At 44.5% G+C, this 22850-nt stretch overlaps 1 protein-coding gene across 2 annotated transcripts; it reads right to left on the reverse strand.

Moving 5' to 3' along the window:
* Positions 1-2569: 2569 nt before the first annotated feature.
* Positions 2570-16981, reverse strand: SLC6A14 (solute carrier family 6 member 14). Of its 2 annotated transcripts, none has more exons than XM_086619940.1 (14): positions 16934-16981; positions 15992-16160; positions 14100-14231; positions 12408-12569; positions 10676-10811; positions 9634-9766; positions 7682-7822; positions 6581-6809; positions 6371-6496; positions 6161-6279; positions 4850-4949; positions 4516-4625; positions 3327-3494; positions 2570-2719 (listed from the first exon to the last, which is right to left on the reverse strand). In XM_086619940.1, the coding sequence occupies exons 1-14, from the start codon at positions 16979-16981 to the stop codon at positions 2570-2572; spliced, it is 1923 nt and encodes a 640-aa protein (XP_086476066.1). The 2 variants fall into 2 exon arrangements, with proteins under 2 accessions (XP_086476066.1, XP_086476065.1); XM_086619939.1 differs by having other exon boundaries at positions 16865-16981.
* Positions 16982-22850: the final 5869 nt, after the last annotated feature.

A 22850-nucleotide genomic window follows, 5' to 3' on the forward strand; every position in this document is an offset into this window, starting at 1 on the left:
GCCTGTGTGAGCCTCATGAAGTTCAACAAGGCCAAATGCAAGGTCCTGCACACGGGTCAGGGCAATCCCAAGCAAAAGTACAAGCTGGGCGGAGAATGGATTGAGAGCAGCCCTGAGGAGAAGGACTTGGGGGTGTTGGTTGATGAGAAGCTCAACACGAGCTGGCAATGTGCGCTGGCAGCCCAGAAAGCCAACTGTATCCTGGGCTGCAAAGAAGTGTGGCCAGCAGGTCAAGGGAGGGGATTTCGCCTCTCTATTCTGCTCTCGTGAGACCCCACCTGGAATACTGTGTTCAGCTCTGGAGTCCCCAGCACAAGAAGGACATGGAGCTGCTGGAACGAGTCCAGAGGAGGGCCACGAAGATGATCAGAGGGCTGGAGCACCTTTCCTATGAGGACAGGCTGAAAGAGTTGGGGCTGTTCAGCCTGGAGAAGAGGAGGCTCCAGGGACACCTTCTAGCAGCCTTCCAGTACCTAAAGGGGGCCTACAAGAAAGCTGGAGAGGGACTTTTTACAAGAGCACGTAGTGACAGGACAAGGGGTAATGGCTTTAAACTGAAAGAGGGCAGATTTAGATTAGATCTAAGGAAGAAATTTTTTACATTGAGGGTCGTGAGGCACTGGAACAGGTTGCCCAGAGAAGTTGTGGCTGCCCCATCCCTGGCAGTGTTCAAGGCCAGGCTGGATGAGGCTTCAAGCAACCTGGTCTAGTGGAAGGTGTCCCTGCCCATGGCAAGGGGGTTTGAACTAGATGATCTTTGAGGTCCCTTCCAACCCAAACCATTCTATGACTCTATGAGCACCATAGCTTTGCAGCTCAGCCTTCCTCCTGCTTCCAGCCTCTCAGCGCATCACAGCCAGTCACAGCACTGTTTTCTGCTGTTTTGTGGCTAGACCATGACCCTAGAGCAGCTGGAGTGCAGGAAAGGGGTTTGCTTCACAAGCTTCTGTTACAGGCTCTAATCCCACAGTCCTTTTTATAAATTACCACTCAATCACTTTCTGTATTTTCTGAGCTCCAAACAGGGCTATTGCACTAGATCATAACTTCTATCAGAAAAGGTTTCCTGGATATTGAATCTTTCCAATTCATTCTCCCAAAGGCTTAGGATCATAGAAGAGCTGGTGGTACTTCCCACCAACTGCATGCCTCCAACTCCATATAAGAGGCTAAAATATCATTTTCCAGCTCCAAAACAATTAAAAACAGAAAAATCACATTTTATTTGCCATAAAGTGTTGATTTGTCACAAAAACACCGGTATAAAACATACACCAAGGTACGCAGCTTGGGCAACAAGCTGCTATCCACACTCCTTCATGTCCAGAAACAGTGACAAAGCCCTGAGAGGAAGCAACAGCTAGAAACCCTGCTGTGCTGCTCCCAAGGAACCATTATCACAGTAAGAGAGACATTCCTCAGCACACAAAATGTATTAATTCAATCTATAGGTCTTTTTTTCCTTTATCAGGAATTCACTTGTATTACAAGTGAAGTCGGGTTCTCTGAACCCAACCCTGTCCTACCTAGGTAAAAGCATTAAGTCCGTGTCCCCAAATGCATTACAAACTTCTTAACTTTTCAATAATCTCATGATTTCAGCAAATTTTGGAGTAAAAGCACTACAAGGCAGTCGTAACCTTCACTTAGGGTGAAGTTCTGCTTCTTTTGGCTGTACCACAACACTGATAACACTGTTGTTACCTTTAAAAAGCACTTTGGGTCTCCTTTGGAAAGGAAAATCCCAGCCTGAGTGAAAGATGCAGAGAACAAACTGATGGGTAAAGTCTTGGTGAGTGTAGAACAGACACACCAGAAATCAGTGGCTACTATGTCATTCTGCAGAGCCTAATGACAGAATATGGAAACACGGGATTTTTGAATTAAAAACAGATGAAGGCTGAGCATGGGGCACAACACAAAACATGCCTCTTTGGAGACCCCAAGGGGAATAAGGAGAAATAGAAAGAAGCCCACTTTTCACCATGTTAAGGCCTTATTTCCTGTGATGGCAATTTTTTGCCACTCGATATTTAGACACGCAAACAAAACACACACTAGTCAACATCAGATCCTGAGCAGTCTCACAGCCCTGAGGAAGGCTTAGATAGAGAAAAATTATTCCTGTTCCCTGAGCTACAGTGCCAGGCAGCAGCACATCCATCCACCTCTCTGCCAACTGCCCGCCACTGTGGACAGTAAAGCATAGCAGAAGGTATTACCTGCCCATAGCACATCGGGGCATGCAAGCACAGCACCATTTGCCTCAAATTTCCTGCAGCTGGGAGCACCAGAATGTGTCTTTATTCTCTTTCACACCCATATTTCCCAGCATTCCCAACCTTCTCAGCCTAAATATCTGGGGAGATCTCAGAGTCTAATTTACCCGTTCCTCCCCAAACATACAGCACTAAAAATAAATAATATAGCTCACTTTCATTTGAGGGCTGGGTTTTGAAGGGCTGAGGGTTGATTTGCTTTTTGGTGGTGGTGCTTTGCATTGTTACTTTGTACTAGTTAAAGAAAAAAACTATGCATATGTTAAAAATTTGTAATCCAAATGGCCATCTCATTGTTGAGCGTATACGAAGCCAGACACAGTAGGAATCTCGTGTTCCTTTTCAGTTTTGGGATCTACAACATGGCTGTATCTTTCTCCTCGGTGACATTCCAGGTAGGGACCCCAGTTTGCAGCAGGCCTGCAGCAGCTTATGATGCGCTGGAAAACAAAAACGAGGCATTTAATGTCTTACCTCAGCCTGGGCTATTTTTAGAGTTCCGTAAAGCTGTAACTCTAGATATGCCCTGCAGCTCAACAAATGGCAAACAAATCACCAAAGTTTTTAAAAATTATTCCAAATGTCTTTGAGTTCAGTGGATTCTGGACAGTCAAGTCGAACAAGCAGGCAAAACTGTGACCAATGGGGCTCTTTGGCAAAGCTTGGCAAGAAGAGCGTACCTCAGATCTTGCACTTGTTCGTTTCTGTGAGGAATGGGAGGCAAAACTCCAGAAAATTATATGAGAATAAAGAGTGATAGAAATTCTTCAGAGAATTCAAAGCAGCTGGAACAACAGAAACCCTGAAAATCACTGTTGAAAGTGTGGGTGCACTCTCAGAGAATTAGACTTTATCTTCTAATCGGAACACAATTGGGTAAATTTGCCTCTGATGCAACTACCAGAGACGTGTTTTGGTCTAAAGATCATATTAACGAACACCTCAAAGTACTGAACATGCTTGAGAAGAAAGAAGAAAGCACAGGTGTTCCTGATAATGCCAAGGAAAGCAAGATTTGAAGCTAGGACGGCTTTTTTGTGCCCTTACCTGCCAAAGGTTTCCTTCAGCTTTAACTATTTTTACAATAGCGACGATGGGAATCCAGATGACGCAGAAGATAATCATGCACCAGCCAACAGCAGTTCCCCAGGCTGGGTATGACACTGAGCCATAAGTGGGAGGTGAAAACGTGACCAAAGACCAGACCAAAATTGCCTATAAAAAATGGCAAAAAGATTGAGAAAGAGAAAAGCAGATTTCCAGCCAACTTGAACTTGCACTGTATTTCCGAGTTGGTTAAAAAAGGGCTAGCTTTGAGTGTGAGAACGGCAGTGCAGGATTTGGTGTTCAGTCATGGCCAGGGAGTAAGACTGAAGGACAGGACTGGAGGATGACACTGATATGCACCCTAATACTTAAAGTATATCTATTTTTAAACAGAAATTGATCTCTGGGTTCTGTTGAAATCTCATGTTGGAGAATATGTAAGTTGCTGGATGAGCCCAGTACCTTTCTCTGTATGTTTTATATGTTCCCATGTTCCTTTATTTACAGAGGAAATATGGGAAAGAATCTAAGATTAAACATTGGCAAATATCACTGCAGATACAAGATATTTTCAAGCAGCATTTTCTAAACAGTAGTCTGGAGAGATTAAAGGTAACGTGCTGGCCACAGTGGCTTGTCACTGCTCCTGGATTTGGGATCTTAATAAATTCTCTCATAGTAACATAATCCAATCATCTACACTCACAGAAAAATTGTACAGTAGTAACGAAAAACTAAAACACATGACAGGACATGAAAAAATCTCAGTCAGACAGGCGGACAGCCGGACATTCCAAGAGCAAACCCAAGCCAGGGATTTGTCCTGAAAATGGGATTTCCTTCAAAGGGGAGAAAAAATTAGGTTTTCAAAACATTTTCTCACAGCCTGAAATTAAGATAATCCAGCTGCTAAAATGGACAATCTGGTTGCTCTGTGTTACTCCTCGGAGTGTAGACCCAGCTCACTAGCAACTGATCTGAAGGTCCAGCCTCTCCTGGAGAGGACCCAAGGAGGAGCAGTATGTATCAGACAGCACAGGTAGCACATAGTTTGCTTCACTGGCACAGCCATACCCTGTCTTTATAGAAAGGATCTGGGCATTCAGCCCTGAATCTTCACATGGAAACCTCTTCAACACAAAATTAATAAATTCTTTCACACTAACACAATCCAGTCACCTACACTCACCATTAACAGCACAGGAGTTACAAAAAACCAGCACATTCTCCACCACAGCCAGAATAAACAGCTTTTCTTTCCAATCATCATTTCAATGTCTTCAATGAACCTGTTTCCTCCTGTTGAAAGACAATCGTAGGGTGCATTGTAAAACAGGTGCCTTCCTTGCAGGTGTGGTTGCTCAAAAGGGATAGAAGAAAGGCAATGGTCAAGGTTCTGTGGCAACCATTAAAACTTGTCAGCCACTTAAGTTATAAATGTTTTATTGCAATAATTAATGTGTAATATACACTGTGCCTGGGGTTGCGTAGTCAATTATGGATTCACAATGCAAATAATTTACCGTAAATGTAGGTGATGCCTATTATCTCCAGGACAGCTGCAATAAGGATTCCCCATCCAGCACAAAAGTGATCTATTAGGTTAACCCAGTAAATTCCTGCCTGTAGGACAAACAATAAAGAGGTAAAATGTATCCAGTCCCAGTAACATCTTTATGCAAATGAAATAAGTAGCATTGTTCAAGCCAGTTTAACTAATCACCAGTCTGATTCTTCAAATTCCCAGTTCTCTAAGTTAAGTGCACAAGAGTGAACGTTATTTTGTTTAAATATCTCTATGTCAGGTTGAAAAGCACATCTGACAAAATACCGCAGATCTCTATATTAACAACAAGAGATACGTATACACAAAGTATTTATAGACAGCTGAGGGCAAAGTGTAAATTTGGAACTTACTGTATAAAAGCTGATGCTGAAGTTTTAATACTGAGCTACAGCAACAGCTACACCAGCTATCAGTTCTGGTAGGCTTGTATACTCCTACATGCACAAGTTATCCACATGGGTTAAACACAGCTTTAAACACCAGCATGAAATAGCAGGATCACAGAGCAGGCAACGACTTTAAATCATTTCTCACTCTTGCGTGGTATGCCCTTTGCAAGCTTCCCTGTCATCATGTTTCAGAACTTATATGCTTTGCTTGACCATACAGATATCTATTCACCACAATTATCTTCTTTGCATTCTCAGTCTAATTACATGCATAAATCTGCATTTCTAGATGGAATCATTGCAATGAACTTTTATATCCTTGAAAGCAATTGTACAATCAAGAAATTGTACACAGTGTACTGAAAATTCCTTTTATGTGTGTGCATATCTATGTATGTGTATATATATTTATTTTAAGGAGAAGCAACCATACAATCTACCGATGCTTTTCAGCTAATAGGTTTTTATTATTTAAATAGGCTATTTCTCAAATCCTGACCTGTTTGGTAGTCAATTCTGAAAAAAAATGATCCCATCAGCATCTATTAGTGGTACCCACAGCGCAGCACACACACTGGATGCACATGTGTGAGATTACACGAATTATCTCCTCAACCAAGGAGCAGTAAATCAGGTTGATGGTTCACTGGCTCTGTACAGACCTTCTATTTAAAAGCATATCTCAGTTCAATAATCACAGAAAACCTTAGGTTCTTCAAGCTTCCCCCTGGGAATTTCTCATTTGCATGTCTGGCAAAATTCAAGAGTTTCTCAGATTGATCCATGCAAACAGGAACAGTTGGAAAGGATATTTTGACTTGAGTTCATCACTTGCAGCATAACTAAATCCACTGTCAAAAAGGAATTTAATGTCTTACCTGAGTAACACAAGTAAGGCCGAGAAAGAAGAGCAATATGCACACACCCAGGGTTACAGGGATTCTTAACTTTCTCATCACTTTGGGATATATATCTTGTATGGTGGTTGTAAGTGTTTCTGCAAAGGAAGAAGTGTGAGTTTTGAGCAGCACAACTAAGAAAGGCAAGGGTCATTTGAAAAGCCATGGGTTACTTAAAACCCCACTCACCTATGGTGGCAAACTGAGAGTCAAGGCCCAAGAGCAGGAGCATGAAGAAAAACAAGAAGGACCACAGAGGAGAAACTGGTAACTTGGAGAGAGCTTCTGGGTAGGCTACAAATGCCAGATCAAATCCTGGAAAGCAGTGGAAGAAAGGGGGTTATTGTCATGCCTTGGTCAAAGCAAGTCCTGACACCGACAGCACAACGATCAGCTTACCTGAGTCCACAACCTCCGAGACAGGTCTCTCAGACACGAATGCCATGTGTCCCAAGATGGAGAATATCGCAAACCCAGCAAATACACTGGTGAGGCAGTTGGTTACACAAACTATAATAGCATCTGAGTAGCAGTTGTTGTGGAACTTATTGTACGAAGACAAAGCAACAAGCCCACCCCATGCCACAGACAGGGAGTAGAATATCTGAGTGGCTGCATCTTTCCAAACCTATCAGAAATAAGAACTGTATTAATTAGAGTACACATCATAAACATTTTTAAGTCTGCCCTCTGTTGAAGCTCCAGGGTTTTTCTACATTTAGCCTGAATATCTAATTCTATTTCATATGAGTTTTAGAATAGGTGGGATATAGGACACTAGCAACCTTGCAGTCTCAAGGACAAACAATATCTTCTATGATTTATGAAGGTCACATCCTGAGTATGTTGACAAATATTTAAATCTTATTGGGCTAACCCTGAAGAAGAGATTCAATTCATTCACATATGTTGGTGGTCGAGATATTAATCTTGTCACAGCGCCAATCAATAAGAAAATCCAGGACCAGGTTGCAGGAGTGAGAACTCCATGTGCTCTCCCACTTGTGTTCCTCACACCGTGACCCAGACAAACCACTTCTGCCTATGCTGCAGCCCCTCCGTTAGTGCCAAACGCTCACATAAAATACCACAAACAAATATTTCACTTAATGTCTGCTTTTGTTAAAACTGAACTAATGTTGGCATAAACCAAAACAAAAAAAATCCCAGGCTTCCTTTGCACAAGGTGTCCTTCCCAGTCCACCTAATTTCCTGAGCTAATTTCCTGGGCAAGGCAGGATAACCTGAATTTCAAACTCAGGGGTCCGTCCAACTTTCTGATAAAGTCACTTGAAATTATCAGTGACCGAAGCAAGTGAGACACATGCAAGAGCAACATGTGATCCCACTTGATCTCAGCAGGCCTTGCTAGAATGAAACTCCAGCCTATCCAGCTGGCTGGATAAAAAAGAAGTTGCTCTGTAAGTGGTAAGCCCACAGAACCACAGAGCCCATGACCACAAAGTGTGTCATTCTTCCGGGGCTGACACCACCTCTCACCTCTGCCTCCATCAGCTTGGTGATGTTGGACTGTCTCCCGATGTAGTATTCAATGCCATCCAGAGCACCTTCCAGGGTGGCACCTCGCACCAGCAAGATCAGCAGGATAACGTATGGGAAGAGCGCGGTAAAGTAGACAACCTGCAGAAAGAAGGGCAGGGACACACATTAGAAGTGAGGGGATGCACAGACTTCCATGCAGGAGGAACAGCAAGGTTTTAGGCTAAGGTCTGCCAGTACCAATGAAAAACAGGTGACCAAGGAAGTGAGACCAGAGGTGAACGCATGTCAAGCACTAAACCATCTGGCTTAGCCAGTTCTGGAGCCGCATTCCAGCAGAAGCAGAAGGCCCAAGCCACATATCCGCCTTTCAGATAGCACTTGACCAGTTTCAGAAACATGTTTTCGACATGATTTACTGCTGTAGCAAGGCCTAGACTAAACCACCCCAGAGGTCTCTTGCTAGGCAATGCTTCTAGCAAATGCAAAACTGAAAGCCAGTCAAAATTAGGTGACCAGGATGGAATTATCTCCTGCTAAGACTGGAGGAAAAAAAAAAAAATAAAAAAAAGGAGCCATTGTGGAAGCTTTCTTCACTGGGAACAAAGACTTTCAGGTTCTTTCAGACATAGATCTTTTTTGTTCTTTGTCTTCACAATTTCTAGTGCAATGGGATCCAGGCCAGAGGCAGGGCTAAGCAGTGCTATTATCATGCAGGCTACGTTCAACAATACTCTTGTTTCTCAAGTCTTAGTTTCAGTGTTATGCGGACAGCTAATTGACCTAGTACTGCTGGTTATACCAAGCCATATCATTGCACCATCATATGGTGAGTCTGCCATTTCGGAAGACCTCCTTCATATTTGCCCAGAATAGTCAATTCTCTCTGCTCTTCGTCTTTGCCTTGTTCCTGCCCAGCTAGATGCTTCTGAGTCTTACCTGACTGCTCAGAGAGGCTTGCCTTCGTGCCAGAGGAGATGTGATAACAGGAAGAGCCAATTGCCAGGAACCCAAAGAATGTGATTTTAAGAGAAGCCATGCAGCACAACAACTGTGGCTGGGAAAGCGCAGATACTCCACCCTGAAGTGCTGAGATGGAGGGCAGAAAGCTCCAAATAGAAAGGAGAGTAGGAGGAGACATCAGACTGAGGAAAGGAAGACAAGCAGCCAGGAATCATGGAAAGGCACAATGACAGAAGGAATCTAAAAGAAAAAAAAAAAAAATCAGTGCAGAAAGGGTGAGAGAAAGAATGAAGGCAAGAGAGACTGAAGAAGTAAGTGATGGAGATGCAACATGGAGGTAAGAAAGGAGTATGGGGAGGAAGGAACTAAACCAAGAAAACGGCTTCAGGGAGGAAAAAATGACCTAGCCCGAGGAAAACTCCAGGCAGCCATGCCCCAGCATGTGGAAACAGGAGCTCAGCAAAGCCAGAGTCCGAAAACAAGCACCTATGGACCTGCTCCCTAAAAGCAGCTTGAGATCTTGAGCACAAACAATATGTCACAATCTGGCAGGAACCTGCACACACACATCTGTTCTGGGACCTGTATTGTCCAAACATCTCAACCAGTCTGGAGGTGCAAATAATTACCGGGTGTTCCCAGGGTGTGTGCACGCGTGTGCAGTCACATGCACACGTCCGTCACAGCAGACCTAGCGACTGCCAAAACTCAGCTGGAATCACCCGCGTGACAGCAAGATCCCCAAATACATGGCAGCTCTGGTGAGGCCAAGAGACCCATGTGTTAAGTAACTGCTGTGTAATCAGCACCTTACTCATATTTTATGTAACAGTTACAAAGCCAAGGAGCAGAAAGAAGGTCTAATGCTGAGTCCAGCAGAGTGGTGGATTAGGACCGTGTCCTGCCTTGTGCTGACCTGCACTGAGCTCAACTGGCATCGGACAGGCAGGATCAGGCCAAAAGTCTGCCACTTGCTTTTCCAAACTTACCTTTCCAGAAGATTTTATTCCTTTGAACAGTGCAGCTCCAACAATGGTCCAGGCCAGGAGGAGGCAGAGTGCCAGGTACCACACAATGTTGCCAGTCTCGTCCAATCCACTTGAGCGCTGAAGAGCCACTTTACTGAAAGCACAAAATGCTGCCGTGAGAAGAGGGTGACAGCAGCACACGCTCCTCCTCTGCAGCCACTTCTTGAAGGAAAGCAAGCTGGTTTCTGCAGATATTACAAGGCCCTGCAGTGGTTTCCATGAGCGTGCAGTTAGAACTGCATGATTGGCATTGAAAGACTGAATATGGAACTGCATTTTTCCCCTCTTTTTAAAGTCTACCAGCCCTCAGCTCTCCATACCTCTCCCATCAGGCCTACCTCAGCTCTTTTGTGTTAATCGTGAAATTCTGATGGCAAGTGAAGCACCCACAAGAAGAATCAGTTCCCAAGAACCCAAGGAACGTCAGGCAAATTGAAACCATGTGGCTAAAGAAACCGCAATTTCACAACAGGGCCAGGTTCAGAATAAGGTGAATATATTTTTCACAGTAACTCCTGAAAACAACTATATGCTACACATAAAGATGCTAAGTAGTCCCTACCAGGACTTCAGAGAAAAGGACTTCTTTAAACTGGAGTATTTTTCAGTTTGCTACAAGTTGACTTATTTGCTTCTCTGTATCTTTTTTGTGTGTGTGTGTTATTTTTTTAAGGGCCCAGATTCATCATAGAATCATAGAATGGCGTAGGCTGGAAGGGACCTTAGAGATCATCTAATTCGACCTCCCTGTCATGGGCAGGGACGCCTCTCAACTAGATCAGGCTACTCAAGGCTCTGTCCAACTTAGCCTTGAACACCTCCAGAGAGGGGGCATCCACAACTTCTCTGGGCAACTTATTCCAAAGTCTTACAGATTTGCATGCTCACCCCCCTTGACTAGATTGTTTCTGGACAGCAAGATACAACAAAAATAGAAGACACATGCAAAACCACAATGCATAATAAATGCATTTTTAGTAGTTTCTTTAAAATATTTACTTACTTCCAGTATTGCTCACTGGGAAATTGCACTGGTTTGTAGTTCATGGTGCCATTGATACACGTGAGATTGTTGCTTGTGATGAATGAGTAGTTTGCATGAATGATTTCTCCATCTAAAGTTGCGTTGCAGTCACTTACTGAAAGCAAACAAGCAAAAGGGATTGTTAACGCAGTGATGACTAATATAAAAATCAGTCTATTACAGCAAATATATTTTCTAAACAGTCACAGCATGAGTTTGCCTGCTATCAATATTTAGAAACAAACCTAAGTATCACCTGCAGCTCTGACTTTGTTACTTTATCTGTAACTCAAAACACCAAGAATCCCCCTGGAGAGGGACTTCTTACAAGGGTGTGTAGTGATAGGACAAGGGGAAATGGATTTAAACTGAAAGAGGGGAGATTTAGACTAGATATAAGAAAGAAATTGTTCCCTCTGAGGGTGGTGAGGCACTGGAACAGGTTGCCCAGAGAAGTTGTGGATGCCCCATCCCTGGAAGTGCTTAAGGCCAGGTTGGATGAGGCTTTGGGCAACCTGGTGTAGTGGAAGATGTCCCTGCCCATGGCAGGGGGGTTGGAACTAGATGATCTTTGAGGTCCCTTCCAACCCAAAACATTCTATGGCTCCACCTTTCACTTATTGTCAAGAGTACTTGCAAAAATCAGAGCTGAGGATAGTTAAGATTGGAGCTTGGGTTACTCTATGAAAACCTTTGTCCCAAACCAAGGTTACACACAAATCATTCTCTAGCAACTTCATCTTACTATAGCAAAGGGCTTACTAGAGCTCTTTAAACATTTTCCTTAGTGAGGGGTGGGTGCTGTGTGTTTTTTTGGGGGGTGGAATTCTTTTTTTTGCCAGAACATACAGTAAAAAACACTATATCAGCTGGAAAAGACTGGAAAAGTCTTGTTGAAGCCTATTTCAGGACAACTTCTTCAGTTCAGTTTTTTATTCCTCCAGCACTTAAAAATTATGACCTAAAATATTTTTGTTTAGCCCATAAGCTATCATCAACTTTTTTTTAAATAAAGCATCTCAACTTCATTTTATGAAGCCTATGAATCTTAGAAGAGATTTTCAGATATCTAGTTTAGAAAGTTACAATTACATTAACACTTGGCAACACATTTCCCACTACAACTGCTAATTATTTCACCAGCTTCACCTTTTGCCCTAATCTGGTCTGATATGGAAACTTGTGAGATAACAAGTGTTTGGCTGTCCATGTGCTGCCAAACATGAAGAACAATAGCATGGAGGTATGTAGTAAAGAGTTAATAGACTGTGAAACCAGTGCCTCACTGGTGCTCAGGATTACCATAGCCACAGAAGAGGCAAGGGGCAATGAAAGAATCCCCGATAAAAGCTATAGCAATACTCTTGCTTCATATAAGGAAGATATTTGCTTTGCCATGAAGCCTGATTAAATGGGAATGCAGTATTTCCAGGGACTGTATGTACTAGAAGAAATCTTAGATTTCAAAGTAGAAAAAAAATAATGCATGCAACAAGGAGGTTTCAGCCCAGCTCTCTAGATTTCCCAAGAACTCAGAACTCGTGGAAGGGATGTACACAAACGTCACTCTCATGTATTCAGAAACAAAACTCCAGGAAGAACTTTTCAAGCCATGAGTAGCCGTCTTACTCCTGTAATTTCTCCCAGAAAACAGTACAAAGTACAATTATCCAAAACAGTAATATTAAGCTCTATCTGTTAAGCACAGTACCTAATCGTGTTTTGCTGCAGAACTCATCTGCCCAGGAAAAGCAATCTGACCATGGAAGCACTTTTTGAAATGAGGCAAATAAGTAGTAGAGTGCGTAAGCAATGATAACGTTGTAGTAGATCGCCACAAATGTTGAGATGATGACCATCGTGATGCCCACTCCTAGGAGAGAAAGACACAACATCTTAACTACGCCAATTCAGATCGAAAAAAAAAAAAAAAAAATCTGATGGCCTTCAGTTGACTTTTAAAATGCTACTTGGGAAGAAATTAAGGTTGTTTTTTGTTTGTGCTTAAAATAATCTTTAATGGCAACCAAACAAGGAAAGGGTAAAGCCATGAAATGAGGGTTACGATCCAAACTGACCATCTCAAATGTGTTTTTGACACAGAGTTTGAATCAAGCCCGCAGAAAGACATGGACTAGTTATTAAGTTCAAGTCTAAAAGAGAAATTCAATATTTTGTTCTCTCCCAGTTCAGTGGGAAGCTTTGATTGCTAGTAAAATAAAATAAACTCCACAAAGACTGACCAAGCCATTTTAAAACCATTATTTCAGTGACATCTTTGACAATAAATGAGAGGCAACACAGAACAGTAAATCTGTGCCAATAACACTGTTCTTGTCCTTTGTTAAAGGAACTTTGTTCTGTGAGTTTGGGAAAGTCTGCCAAAATGTCCCAATCATCTTAGAGATTATATTTAAATTTATATCTTCACAGACACGTAAAAGATTTGCTGTGTCTATAGACTTTTGCTTTAAAGTTAAACACAGTGCTCTCGTGAAAGGTTTCTTGTACTGCAGAACGGAGACTGGAAAATACAGTAAGTGTTTAGTCAACCAGGCAGATTGTAATCCCTTCTGTTTCCGTAGAAGGTGGCAAGTAAAATGCTTATTGCATCAGAAAGAAACCTCTTTGTTCCTACATTAATTCCTCTGGTAGATAAAGAGGATAAACAAGACCAATTGCACAGTCCTTTACACCCATCAGTACAGGACCTGGATGGATAGGAGTCAGCAAAGCACATGGTTAGCTGTTTCCAAACACATAAATCTCCCTGTGAAATTCAAACCCTCACTATAGAGTGTGACTGTTTCTCTTCTCACAAGAGGCACCTCACCTCACGAAGCTGGAGTCCAGCCTATTTTACCACACCAGCACATGACTCCTACTGCAATGAGCTTGATGAATACGTGCACAGCACTGCATAAAGCAATCAGACCCAAATGCCTATGGCAACGCTGGCAGCCAAATACAGAATCAGCCCATCCACCATGGAACTGCCTTGCAAGCTACATAGGACGTACAGTGTAAAGAAACAGCAATAAAGTTAATTTCTAAAACTGATTTTCAGTCTGTTGCATACTGTGCCAGGTGTTTAACTGAGGTTTTCCTCTCACATAGCAAACAGGGCAATTTCCTTCTGCCTGGACAGCTGCAGTTAGGGTGGTGTGTTGCATAGCACCAGGAGAATCATTGATAAAACCTCTTGTAATTCACAGCCCTTCTGGGGAAATCTTTAATTGAACAATAAGGAAGATCCACCTGGGAACATAATGCTGACCTTGTAACATTGGGAATATTCTCAACACGGAAACTGGCTTCTCAGAATTAGTAACTTTGTGAATAAATCATTAATTCACACCTGTTTGTTACTAGAATAAAAAAGATCTAAGGAAACAATACCAACCTTGAAATAGTGGTAATATTCTCCAGACGGAAATTGGCCCTCGACTGGCAAACTGCCCAAGGGAACATTCCATGAAAAATAAGGGCAAGCCAGCTAATGCCAACATCAGGGTGTACGGGATTAGAAAAGCACCTGAGGGGAGAGAGGGGGAAAAACCCACAGAGAAAACAATGAATCTTTCAGTATTCACCATAGCTCTGTCACATTTTACACATTTTATACTCCCCTTTTTCCCCTGGCTCAAATATCCCACTGTGAGGTTTTTCTGCTTTTTGCGGAATAGAGAGATTTGTTTCTAAATCCTGTTTTCTGTAAGACTAAATAGTACCTGCAATGAAGAGACACAGACTACCAGGAGAACTGGTGATTTACATGGAATGGCTTCTCTTATAGAATTAAAAGGATTTTACAAAAACTGTCAAAGACACACTGCTCTCTGTAGGCACCACTGGCTTTGCCTGCTTTCTATTTTATCTTCCAGCTTTTAATTTAAAAAGGAACAGAACCATTCCTTCATGTACTTAGCTGTGATTTGCAACTGTCCTGTTAGAGTAGCTACTGGACGTCAAAGCATGAAAATTATTTTCTATGGTCAGTTGACTCCTGTGTCAAACTGCATCTCAGCGTGGCTCTTGTCCAAGTCCATTTTAAAGTGCACATTAACCTGATATCAATGACAGCCCTGTTCCGTGAAAGGGACTGGCACTTCTTTGTATGTGCACAGAAGATTGGGCAGGTCAGAGCACAGGCTTCCTAAACACGACCAGATATCCGCGCAGAAATCTGTCCTTTTCACTCGCAGTGAATCGGAAGGATTCCGATCGCAATCAAGGACCTAGTTCTGCAAGAAACTGCAAATACCTGCTGTTATTTAAGGAAATGAACAGTCCCACAAAATTAACTGGATTATTCCCGGGTTTCCAGACAAGAATGTAACAGTTGTCTGGATCAATCGTGGGCAAGGGGCACAGAGCAGGAAACACACAGCAGCACCAATACGCTTTAAATGCAAAGCTGTTCTGCTGCAGCAGATAAGAAAAAACCATCTAGTAAAAGGGCCGATGTGATGAGTTGGGACTCGGTTGTTGTGGGGTGTTTTTTCATCATTTTCTTCATTAGGCATAAGTAATACAAGCCAGCCAAACTTGCTCCAATAAAACTTCTGTACCAAGAATGCCTCCTTGTGTTCCACACGCAGCTCTGTGGGCTGTACTGCATTTACAGTCCAGAATTCGACTTCCATCGACTGTTACGCAGAGCAAGTAAGCGCACACAAGTAAGTCCTCTGCAGTTACTTGGCGTTTATGCTCTCTTTAATTACCAGTGGTTGCCTGGCAAGTAGGCAAAGCTCTGGAATAGCAGCCGAGGAAGCCAGTACGTCCATTTGGCTTTGCCACTAGTTCATTGTGTAAGCAGGTAGAGGCACCCTGCCTTGCACTTCCCAAGTATCTGATGGGGATAATTATTGAGCTTGGATAATTACTCCAGCTTAGCTTGTTTGCCTGGCAAAACAAAGGTGCAGAGGGGATTCAATTGCTCTCTATAAACACATCAGGGAGGGAGAACAGCTATTTAGGTAAGCAGAGGATATTGGCACATTGACAAAAAGGTGCAGTGCTAGTCATGAGTAAATCAGAAGAGTTCTGGAATTCTCAGGTGGAAGTTTGCAGTTTAACACTATTTCGCTTCTTAGCTGGTACCCAAAAATCACAGAGACGTCTCTCACTCCTTTTCCCATTCACATCAGCGGGCACTATTCCACTTCCCAGCGTGATGCTCACATCCAGCTTTGACAAAACGTGCCCAGCCTCAGGGCTGGCCCTTGGAGCTGACCCTCCTCCCTTGGGGACAGCAAGTTGTGCCCACCCCACACTGCCATTCAATACAGGTACCTCCGCCATTCTGATAGGTGAGGTAGGGAAACCGCCAGACGTTGCCCAGGCCCACAGCGTAGCCCACCATGGAGAGTAGGTAGTCGCCTTTGCTTGACCAGTTGCCACGCTCCAAGTTCTCATCGCTGTCACTGGCGTGGGCACCTTTTTCATTTGAAAAACTAAAGTCCTTGTAAGAGAAGAGGAGGGAAGGCTCAGGATCGCCTCATAGGCAAGTGGGGCAGTCGTACCCTCATTTCTCTGTTCAGACCAGCACCTTGGCATCGCTGGGCAGGGCAGCTAGACAGGTAGAGGGAGCCAGGTGGGCTGCCAGTCCAGCTGATCCCTGGCAGGACAGCTTGGACCTGTTAGAGAGGTTCCCATCAGAGAGTCCGAACAATCTTCGTGGTCGGTTTTGCCCTGTTCCTACCTTAGTGCCCTGTGCGCCAGGCCTGGGGGCAGCACCTCCTGTGGACTCCCCAGCCCTGCCCCTGCACATGCCCAGATGCCCCAGTACCTGTTCAGATGTTCATGCCAGCACATACCTGTATGCCCACTTTAAAAACACCTGTCCAGGTGCCTTTCACAGCTACCCAAGTGTTCATCCTTCTTTACCAACCCCAGTGCCTCCATTTTTCCATACCTGCCTGGATCCTCCCTGTCCAGATAATTTCGTACCTGCCCAGGTACACCAGACCTCACCTGCCCAGTGTTCCCATAGCTGCCCAGGTACCTGCACCCTACTTCTTGAGTACCCCTATGCCTACCTGAGCACTTTCATACCCTACCTGCTCAGATGCACCCACACCTACCTGTGTTCTCCCACACCTGCCCAGGTGCCTTCATACCTGCCCAGATGTCCTCCGTATCCCACCTGCCCAGGTGCCTTCATACCTGCCCAGGTGCCCCCTATACCCCACCTGTCCGGGTGCCCCCAGGGCAGCCACCCCCCGGCCGCCTCACCTTCTTCTTCCCGCAGGAGAGGAAGCTCAGCAGATTGAGCATCCCCATAGCCGCCGCTGCCGGAGCCGCTCCGCTCTGCCCGCGCCGCCCGGCGCCCGGCCCTTTATCGGAGCCGCCTCCCGCCCGCCCCTCGCCGCCCTGCCGGGAACCGCGGACCCTGCGCTGCCCCGCGGCCCGGGCGGGGCCGCCGGCGATGCGGCACCTCCCGCCCCCGGGGCACCCCCTGGCCGCCCGCCCCGGCCCCGTGCCCGCTTCTCCGCCTCATCCCAGCCCGCCGAACCTCCTCCAGCCCCGCGCCCACTTCCTCAGGGAACACCCACTCGCCTAAGTCTGCCTGGGCTCCTGCCCACTTCCCCCCTAAACACCCCCTGCCCTCCCCACGCCCTCACCTCCTCGCCGTACCCGGACCCACTTCCCCTGCCTCGCACTGCCCGGGCTCGCTCCCTTCGCCCCTGCCTGCCCGCCTCTTTGCCCTCCATCTTCCCCTTCTAACACCCCCCCACACTCCTTGCCCTTCTGCCCCCTCTGCCAGTGCCCGCACACACACACCCCTTGTCTTCTCCCCAGAGGGCTGCCAATGGTCCATCACACCCTGACCCTCTCTGGAGCGCCCCATGCCCGCCTGAACAGCTCTCCCCCACCTCCTCCCCACAGAGTCCCTGCCCAGCTACTGCACCTGCATCCACTCGCCCAGAGACCCTCCTCATAGCTCCCTGCTCTCTCTCCATCCATACCTGCCTCTCGTTCCTTCTTAACCGGCTCCATGCTGGAGTCCAGGCCCAGGAGAGGCACGAAAGCCAAGGACACAAGGGGGTTAAACGATATGGAAATTTCTAAATGCACCTTCCACATATACATGACAGGCACAGAAAGGGCAGGTCATAAAAGCAAAGCCATCACCAGAAGAAGAATTTAACAGCAACCATTTAAAGACCTTTTCTGAAGCATTCCCCTGCTTTACCCACCCAAGGGACCTTCCCCAGCATCCCCTAAGGACACGCAGGACCTGGGCAAAGCACACTCCGTGTACAGACACACGGGGACACTGGTTGGCTGGCTGCTTAATTGCTCTCTGCCATTTCTAACTGCTCTTTTCCATGGCTTTTTTAGATCCACATCATGACAATCACACTTTCTGCCCTCAATTAGTGGGAATTTTTGTTGAGTAAAGTCCTACCCAGCCTGGCCGGACCTAGCCATGACTGAGAGGTGTAGGAGGAGTGAGAAATGTGTGTGGGACAGCGACTGAAAAGGTAGGAAGGTAAAATCAGATTGCATTTTATCACCCTGTGCAGCAGGTTCTCTAGGAGACTTCTATTTCAGAGACTGGAAGGCTGCCAGAATACTCGATCTTCGGAACAAAAAGCAAGTACAAGCATAGTGTCCTGGCAGGATACAGGTTTTGGGGAGAAAAAATAAATAAAAGTAATTCAAGAAAACGCTCCTTCACAGGCTGCCTGGGAATTTTAGACTGAAGTGGCCAAGCCACAATGTCAAACACAAACCTTCACGTTAGCTCTATATGAAATGATAAAAAACCCACCCACATCGAGGACACACTGAGAAATCAGTCAACATTCTTCCAAAGCCTATCTGCACTGTACGTAAATGAAATTAACCCTTTTGGCAATCCTGATCTGAGTTACGAATTTGGAATTAAATGAGATAGCATGAGTTTGGTTTGGATTCTGGATAACTTCAGTATCTGTGAGTCACTATCTCCCCAGGGGGAAACAAAAATATTCCTGTAAATGATGTTGAGCCTGACAAAAGCACCGAGTTCTCTTCCAAACTCATGATTCAGATCTAGTTACCAGCCTGTATAGAAATGAAATTAGATGAAAAACAACCTGTTAGCCACAGCCTCTCCCTCCTTATTAGGATTAAGTGCGTGTTGTAACGTTGCGGAGTCACTGGCTGTGGCATTCCCTCTGTGTAACTCAAGATGACTAAAACTAAAACTATACTGGAGGTACCACTCCGGGGATGCGTTCTGTTTCTGAACATGTGAAAGTTTCATTTCTAATCCATTTTCTGTATTTAAAGAGGAAAAATAAAAATCACAGCACCATCAAAATTCCAGGGGTGAGCAGTGGAGAGATGAGTATCATTAAAGAGAGAATTGTGCCTGAAGCAGGGCTTTATTTTGCCTCTGTCAGCTATGCAGCTGGATAGCACGGCAGCTTGATTTGCATTCACTAGAGGCTGAGTCCATCGGGTTGAGCCCCGAAGGCTGGTTCCTCACAGCTAGCACAGCCACCCATCAGCCCAGCACCCTGCAAGCCAGTTACCGCTGGAATGTCTTGGCTAGAAATACAGAGATAACAACCAGCAAACCAAAGCCAGCTTGGCTCTGCCGTAGACAACACATCCCATCTGCTGACCAGCAGCATAACTGAGGTATCTAAGTAACTTTTTTCCTTTGGAAATCACCCCTGGATTACTATGAACTCCGCTTATTGAACACCCCGTTATTCCAATGGAGGAAAAAAGAAAAAAAAAAAAAAACAAACAACCAAACATTGACAATAACCTTAACATGCTGACAACACAGCAAACAATTCTGATATTTCCTAGGAGCAGTGAGATACCCATGTTTTCCATTTGGTTGCACCAGTGATACTATCAGATGTTGGATATTGTCCTTAGCTAACACAAACACAGCTACGGCGATGAAGTAGGTGTGTTTGGTGTGCTTATTTAAGAATATAATGAGTAAATTCTGTTTCTAAATCTGTATCTCCTGCAATAGCAGTGCTCACTAATATCAGCACCTGGCACACATATTCAAAACTGATTGAGCAGACAAAGATGGAGCTCATTTACCTCTTCCACTCCCATCTGGCAGGGGCTAAAGATCAGAAACCCACCCTGCACATAGGAGCAACAGCTTTAGAATAGCACTAACTCTGACATTAAAGCTGTAAAAGGAAATCACTGGTGTATCTACAAGGCAGGTAGTCCTCTCTGGGATAAAGTGATCCAGAAGAGGAGCAAGAGTGAATGCAGGAGATGTCCGCAGCCTTGCCATCTCTAAAGTGCGCAAGTCCTGGAAAAACAATCATGAATCTCAAAACAAGTTTTCTTCCATCCAGAGAAGATCAAGCAGCACCGTCAGCTGCACACGGAAGCATCCACTTACCAGATGTGAACAATGTAGTTCACAATAATGTCTGCCCTAGCTGAGAGCCCAAGTGCGAGGATGCTACACGAAAAGCTGACGGAGCTGCGCCTGGCTGCCTACAGACCAATACAGACTTTATCCATTTAGATCCCTGCCACAGGAATCAAACTACTCAGAGCTGCCATTCTGATATGCCTGTGAGTGCAGCTGTATGGCACTTGACCCATGGAAACCAGTGTGGTGTTATGAACCTGCTCCACACTTCGGAACGACAAGGCATGTGCCAGTGTGCATTAGATGGTCATGACAAGAATGTTGGTACCTTCCCACAAAGCCAAAGATGGCAGTGAGGGACTACGCAGCTGTATTTGCTGGTGGACAGAAACAGCCTGCTCACATTTTATTCCAGCATCCTGACAGCTGCAGACAAACATGAGGTAACCAAATGGCAGTAACACAGGCAAACAGAAAAAAAAAATCAACCCATAAACAAAAAACCTCAAACCAACCAAAACCTCCACACCATGTTGGCTGTCAGGTTCAGAGGAAGGTGACCTAAACCATCTAACCATTCTTCAGCAGCATGTAATTACTCTCATTCAGAACTCCACCACCACATTGCACTCTTCAGAAGGGAGGATCAGAAAGCCAGAAGGGACTGCTATAGACCAACAGATGAAGCACGGCAGAAAATTTAGGCCGTTGGCTCCTGCAGCAGCAGGAATTATCCTCTCCTCTACAGGTGAACAGAGTCAGCCCTACAGTTCACATTAAAATTAATGCTTTCTGCTTAAGAAAGCATCAGCCTTGATTTAAAGACCAAGTGATAATGAGAGTGAGCCAGTTTCCTTGGTGGTGAACTGAACTGCAGGTGATCTAGAAGAAACCTTTACCACTAACTTAAAATTAAAAAAACCCAAACCAACAAACAATAAAAATCAATCATTGGGCAAGTAACCCATGAAGCAAGGCAGCATTCTCAGTCTGGTGAGAAATGTATTATTTCACTGTGTGCCAACTGTAAGCAAGGTGGAAGTGTATCTAGAAGGAAGGCACAGCAAGAAGCAGCCTTCCTGCTCAGAAGACAGGATGGAGAGGCAATGATGGTGTTGTCTGGAGCACAGGCAATGCAAATTATAGAGCGAAGGCAATTGTTTCTGAAGTAGCCATCTGTGGCTTCAGAGAGGTGCTTATGGAAGCAGACTGTCAGGATTTATAACAAAACACAAAGTGGAAAATAATTACTCAAGAGGCCTCATGCCAATACTGGCTTGCCTAGTTCTGATGGTCCCCATCCAACAGTTCGTGCACCTCAGACCACTGAGATATGAAGCAGATTCTGCTTCCAACCCTGCTGATCCCTTCAGGGTGAGGTTTTGCTCGTGGGAAAAGGAGATGATCTTGCATACATCCTTCTTCCTCAATCTATTTTCCTTCTTTATTGGTTTTGTGCCTTTTCTCCTTAGCTGGGATGTTCATTGCTGCTGTTCAACAGGCCATCAGGAGGCACACGTCTACTCCATTGGGATCTCAAGCCAAGAGTTCATTTTCATTAAAGATTTAATGGAATGGAAATTCTAAGAAATTTTTATTCAGAAACTCAGAAAGGGGGCATTGAATGCTTTCAGTGATGCTTGAAGACTTTGGTCCACTAATGTAGTATTAGATATTTTCCACCAAGGGTTTCATCAAAATTGACAGATTCCCATAAAATATTTTTATTTTGCAGGAGTGGCATTGCCCGAAGGGAAACCTCCACAATATTTGTAAAGTCACTTATAGTATATTATTCATTATGTAATTCTATTAAAGACTGACATTGGCCTAATCTCAGTGATTGGCACTGGATCAGATTTTTCCCCAAATTCAGCACTTTTTGATTCATCTTTGTGGCCATTTCAGAGGTGAGAAGTGCAGCGAGATCACTCTTGCTGAGGTACTTGCCTGTATGGACAGTCTGCTATCACAACCCAGAAGAGGCACCTGCAAGCTCACTCGCTCGTTTGTCTCCTCACAACAGAACAGTTCCAAAGGTGCTGTAAATGCAAAATGCATATGCCTTCTAAGTCATGCTCCTCAGAAAACCCCTTTTTTATATTTGAGGGCGGAGACTTGAAACTACATGGAAAGCAAATTTTCCTTCAGGCATTTTTAGCAGGCTGCAACCTGCAGTTAACATCATACAGACTAATCAAGTTAGTGACGGGCAAGTTTTACATATGTATGTGGGAAAAAACTATCAGGCAGAAATAAACTCACTCAAATCAACCACTATAACTGAATGGCTCTACAGTACTGTTCTTCTACTACACTGAGCCTGGAAGAAGATTTTACTGTCTCAGTCACTCAAAAGGGTTCCACAAGTCTCCATCCACAAAATTGATCAAGGTGTTTTCAAGACTATTTGCAAGATTGTCAGTTTTGAGCCTATGGTAGTTGATCTCCACATTAGTTGATTTCATTATTTTTGTGTTTTAATTGAAGAGAACCTGAGAAGAGACTCAAGTCTCTTCAGGAATTGTTGGATGGAACGTGTTCCTCAAACTCTTCATTGTCTCAGAGCAAAGCTCTTTCCAGGATAACACAACCTCCCTTGTAGTGCTGGCTGTCTTCGGTCCCTGAGAAACTGCCGATTAGTCAGATATTACTGACGTTGCCATATGGGATTATATTATTCTTCTCAAACACAGAGCTCCATCTAGCATAAGAAGCAAAGCAATCACACAAGGACTAAAGTGTTTGAAGCAGGAATCAATAGAGGCTGGGTGTATAGATCAACTGCACAAACCTCTG

Source organism: Tauraco erythrolophus, chromosome 13, assembly GCF_009769465.1.
Source record: "Tauraco erythrolophus isolate bTauEry1 chromosome 13, bTauEry1.pri, whole genome shotgun sequence".
Taxonomy (NCBI): Eukaryota; Metazoa; Chordata; class Aves; order Musophagiformes; family Musophagidae; genus Tauraco; species Tauraco erythrolophus.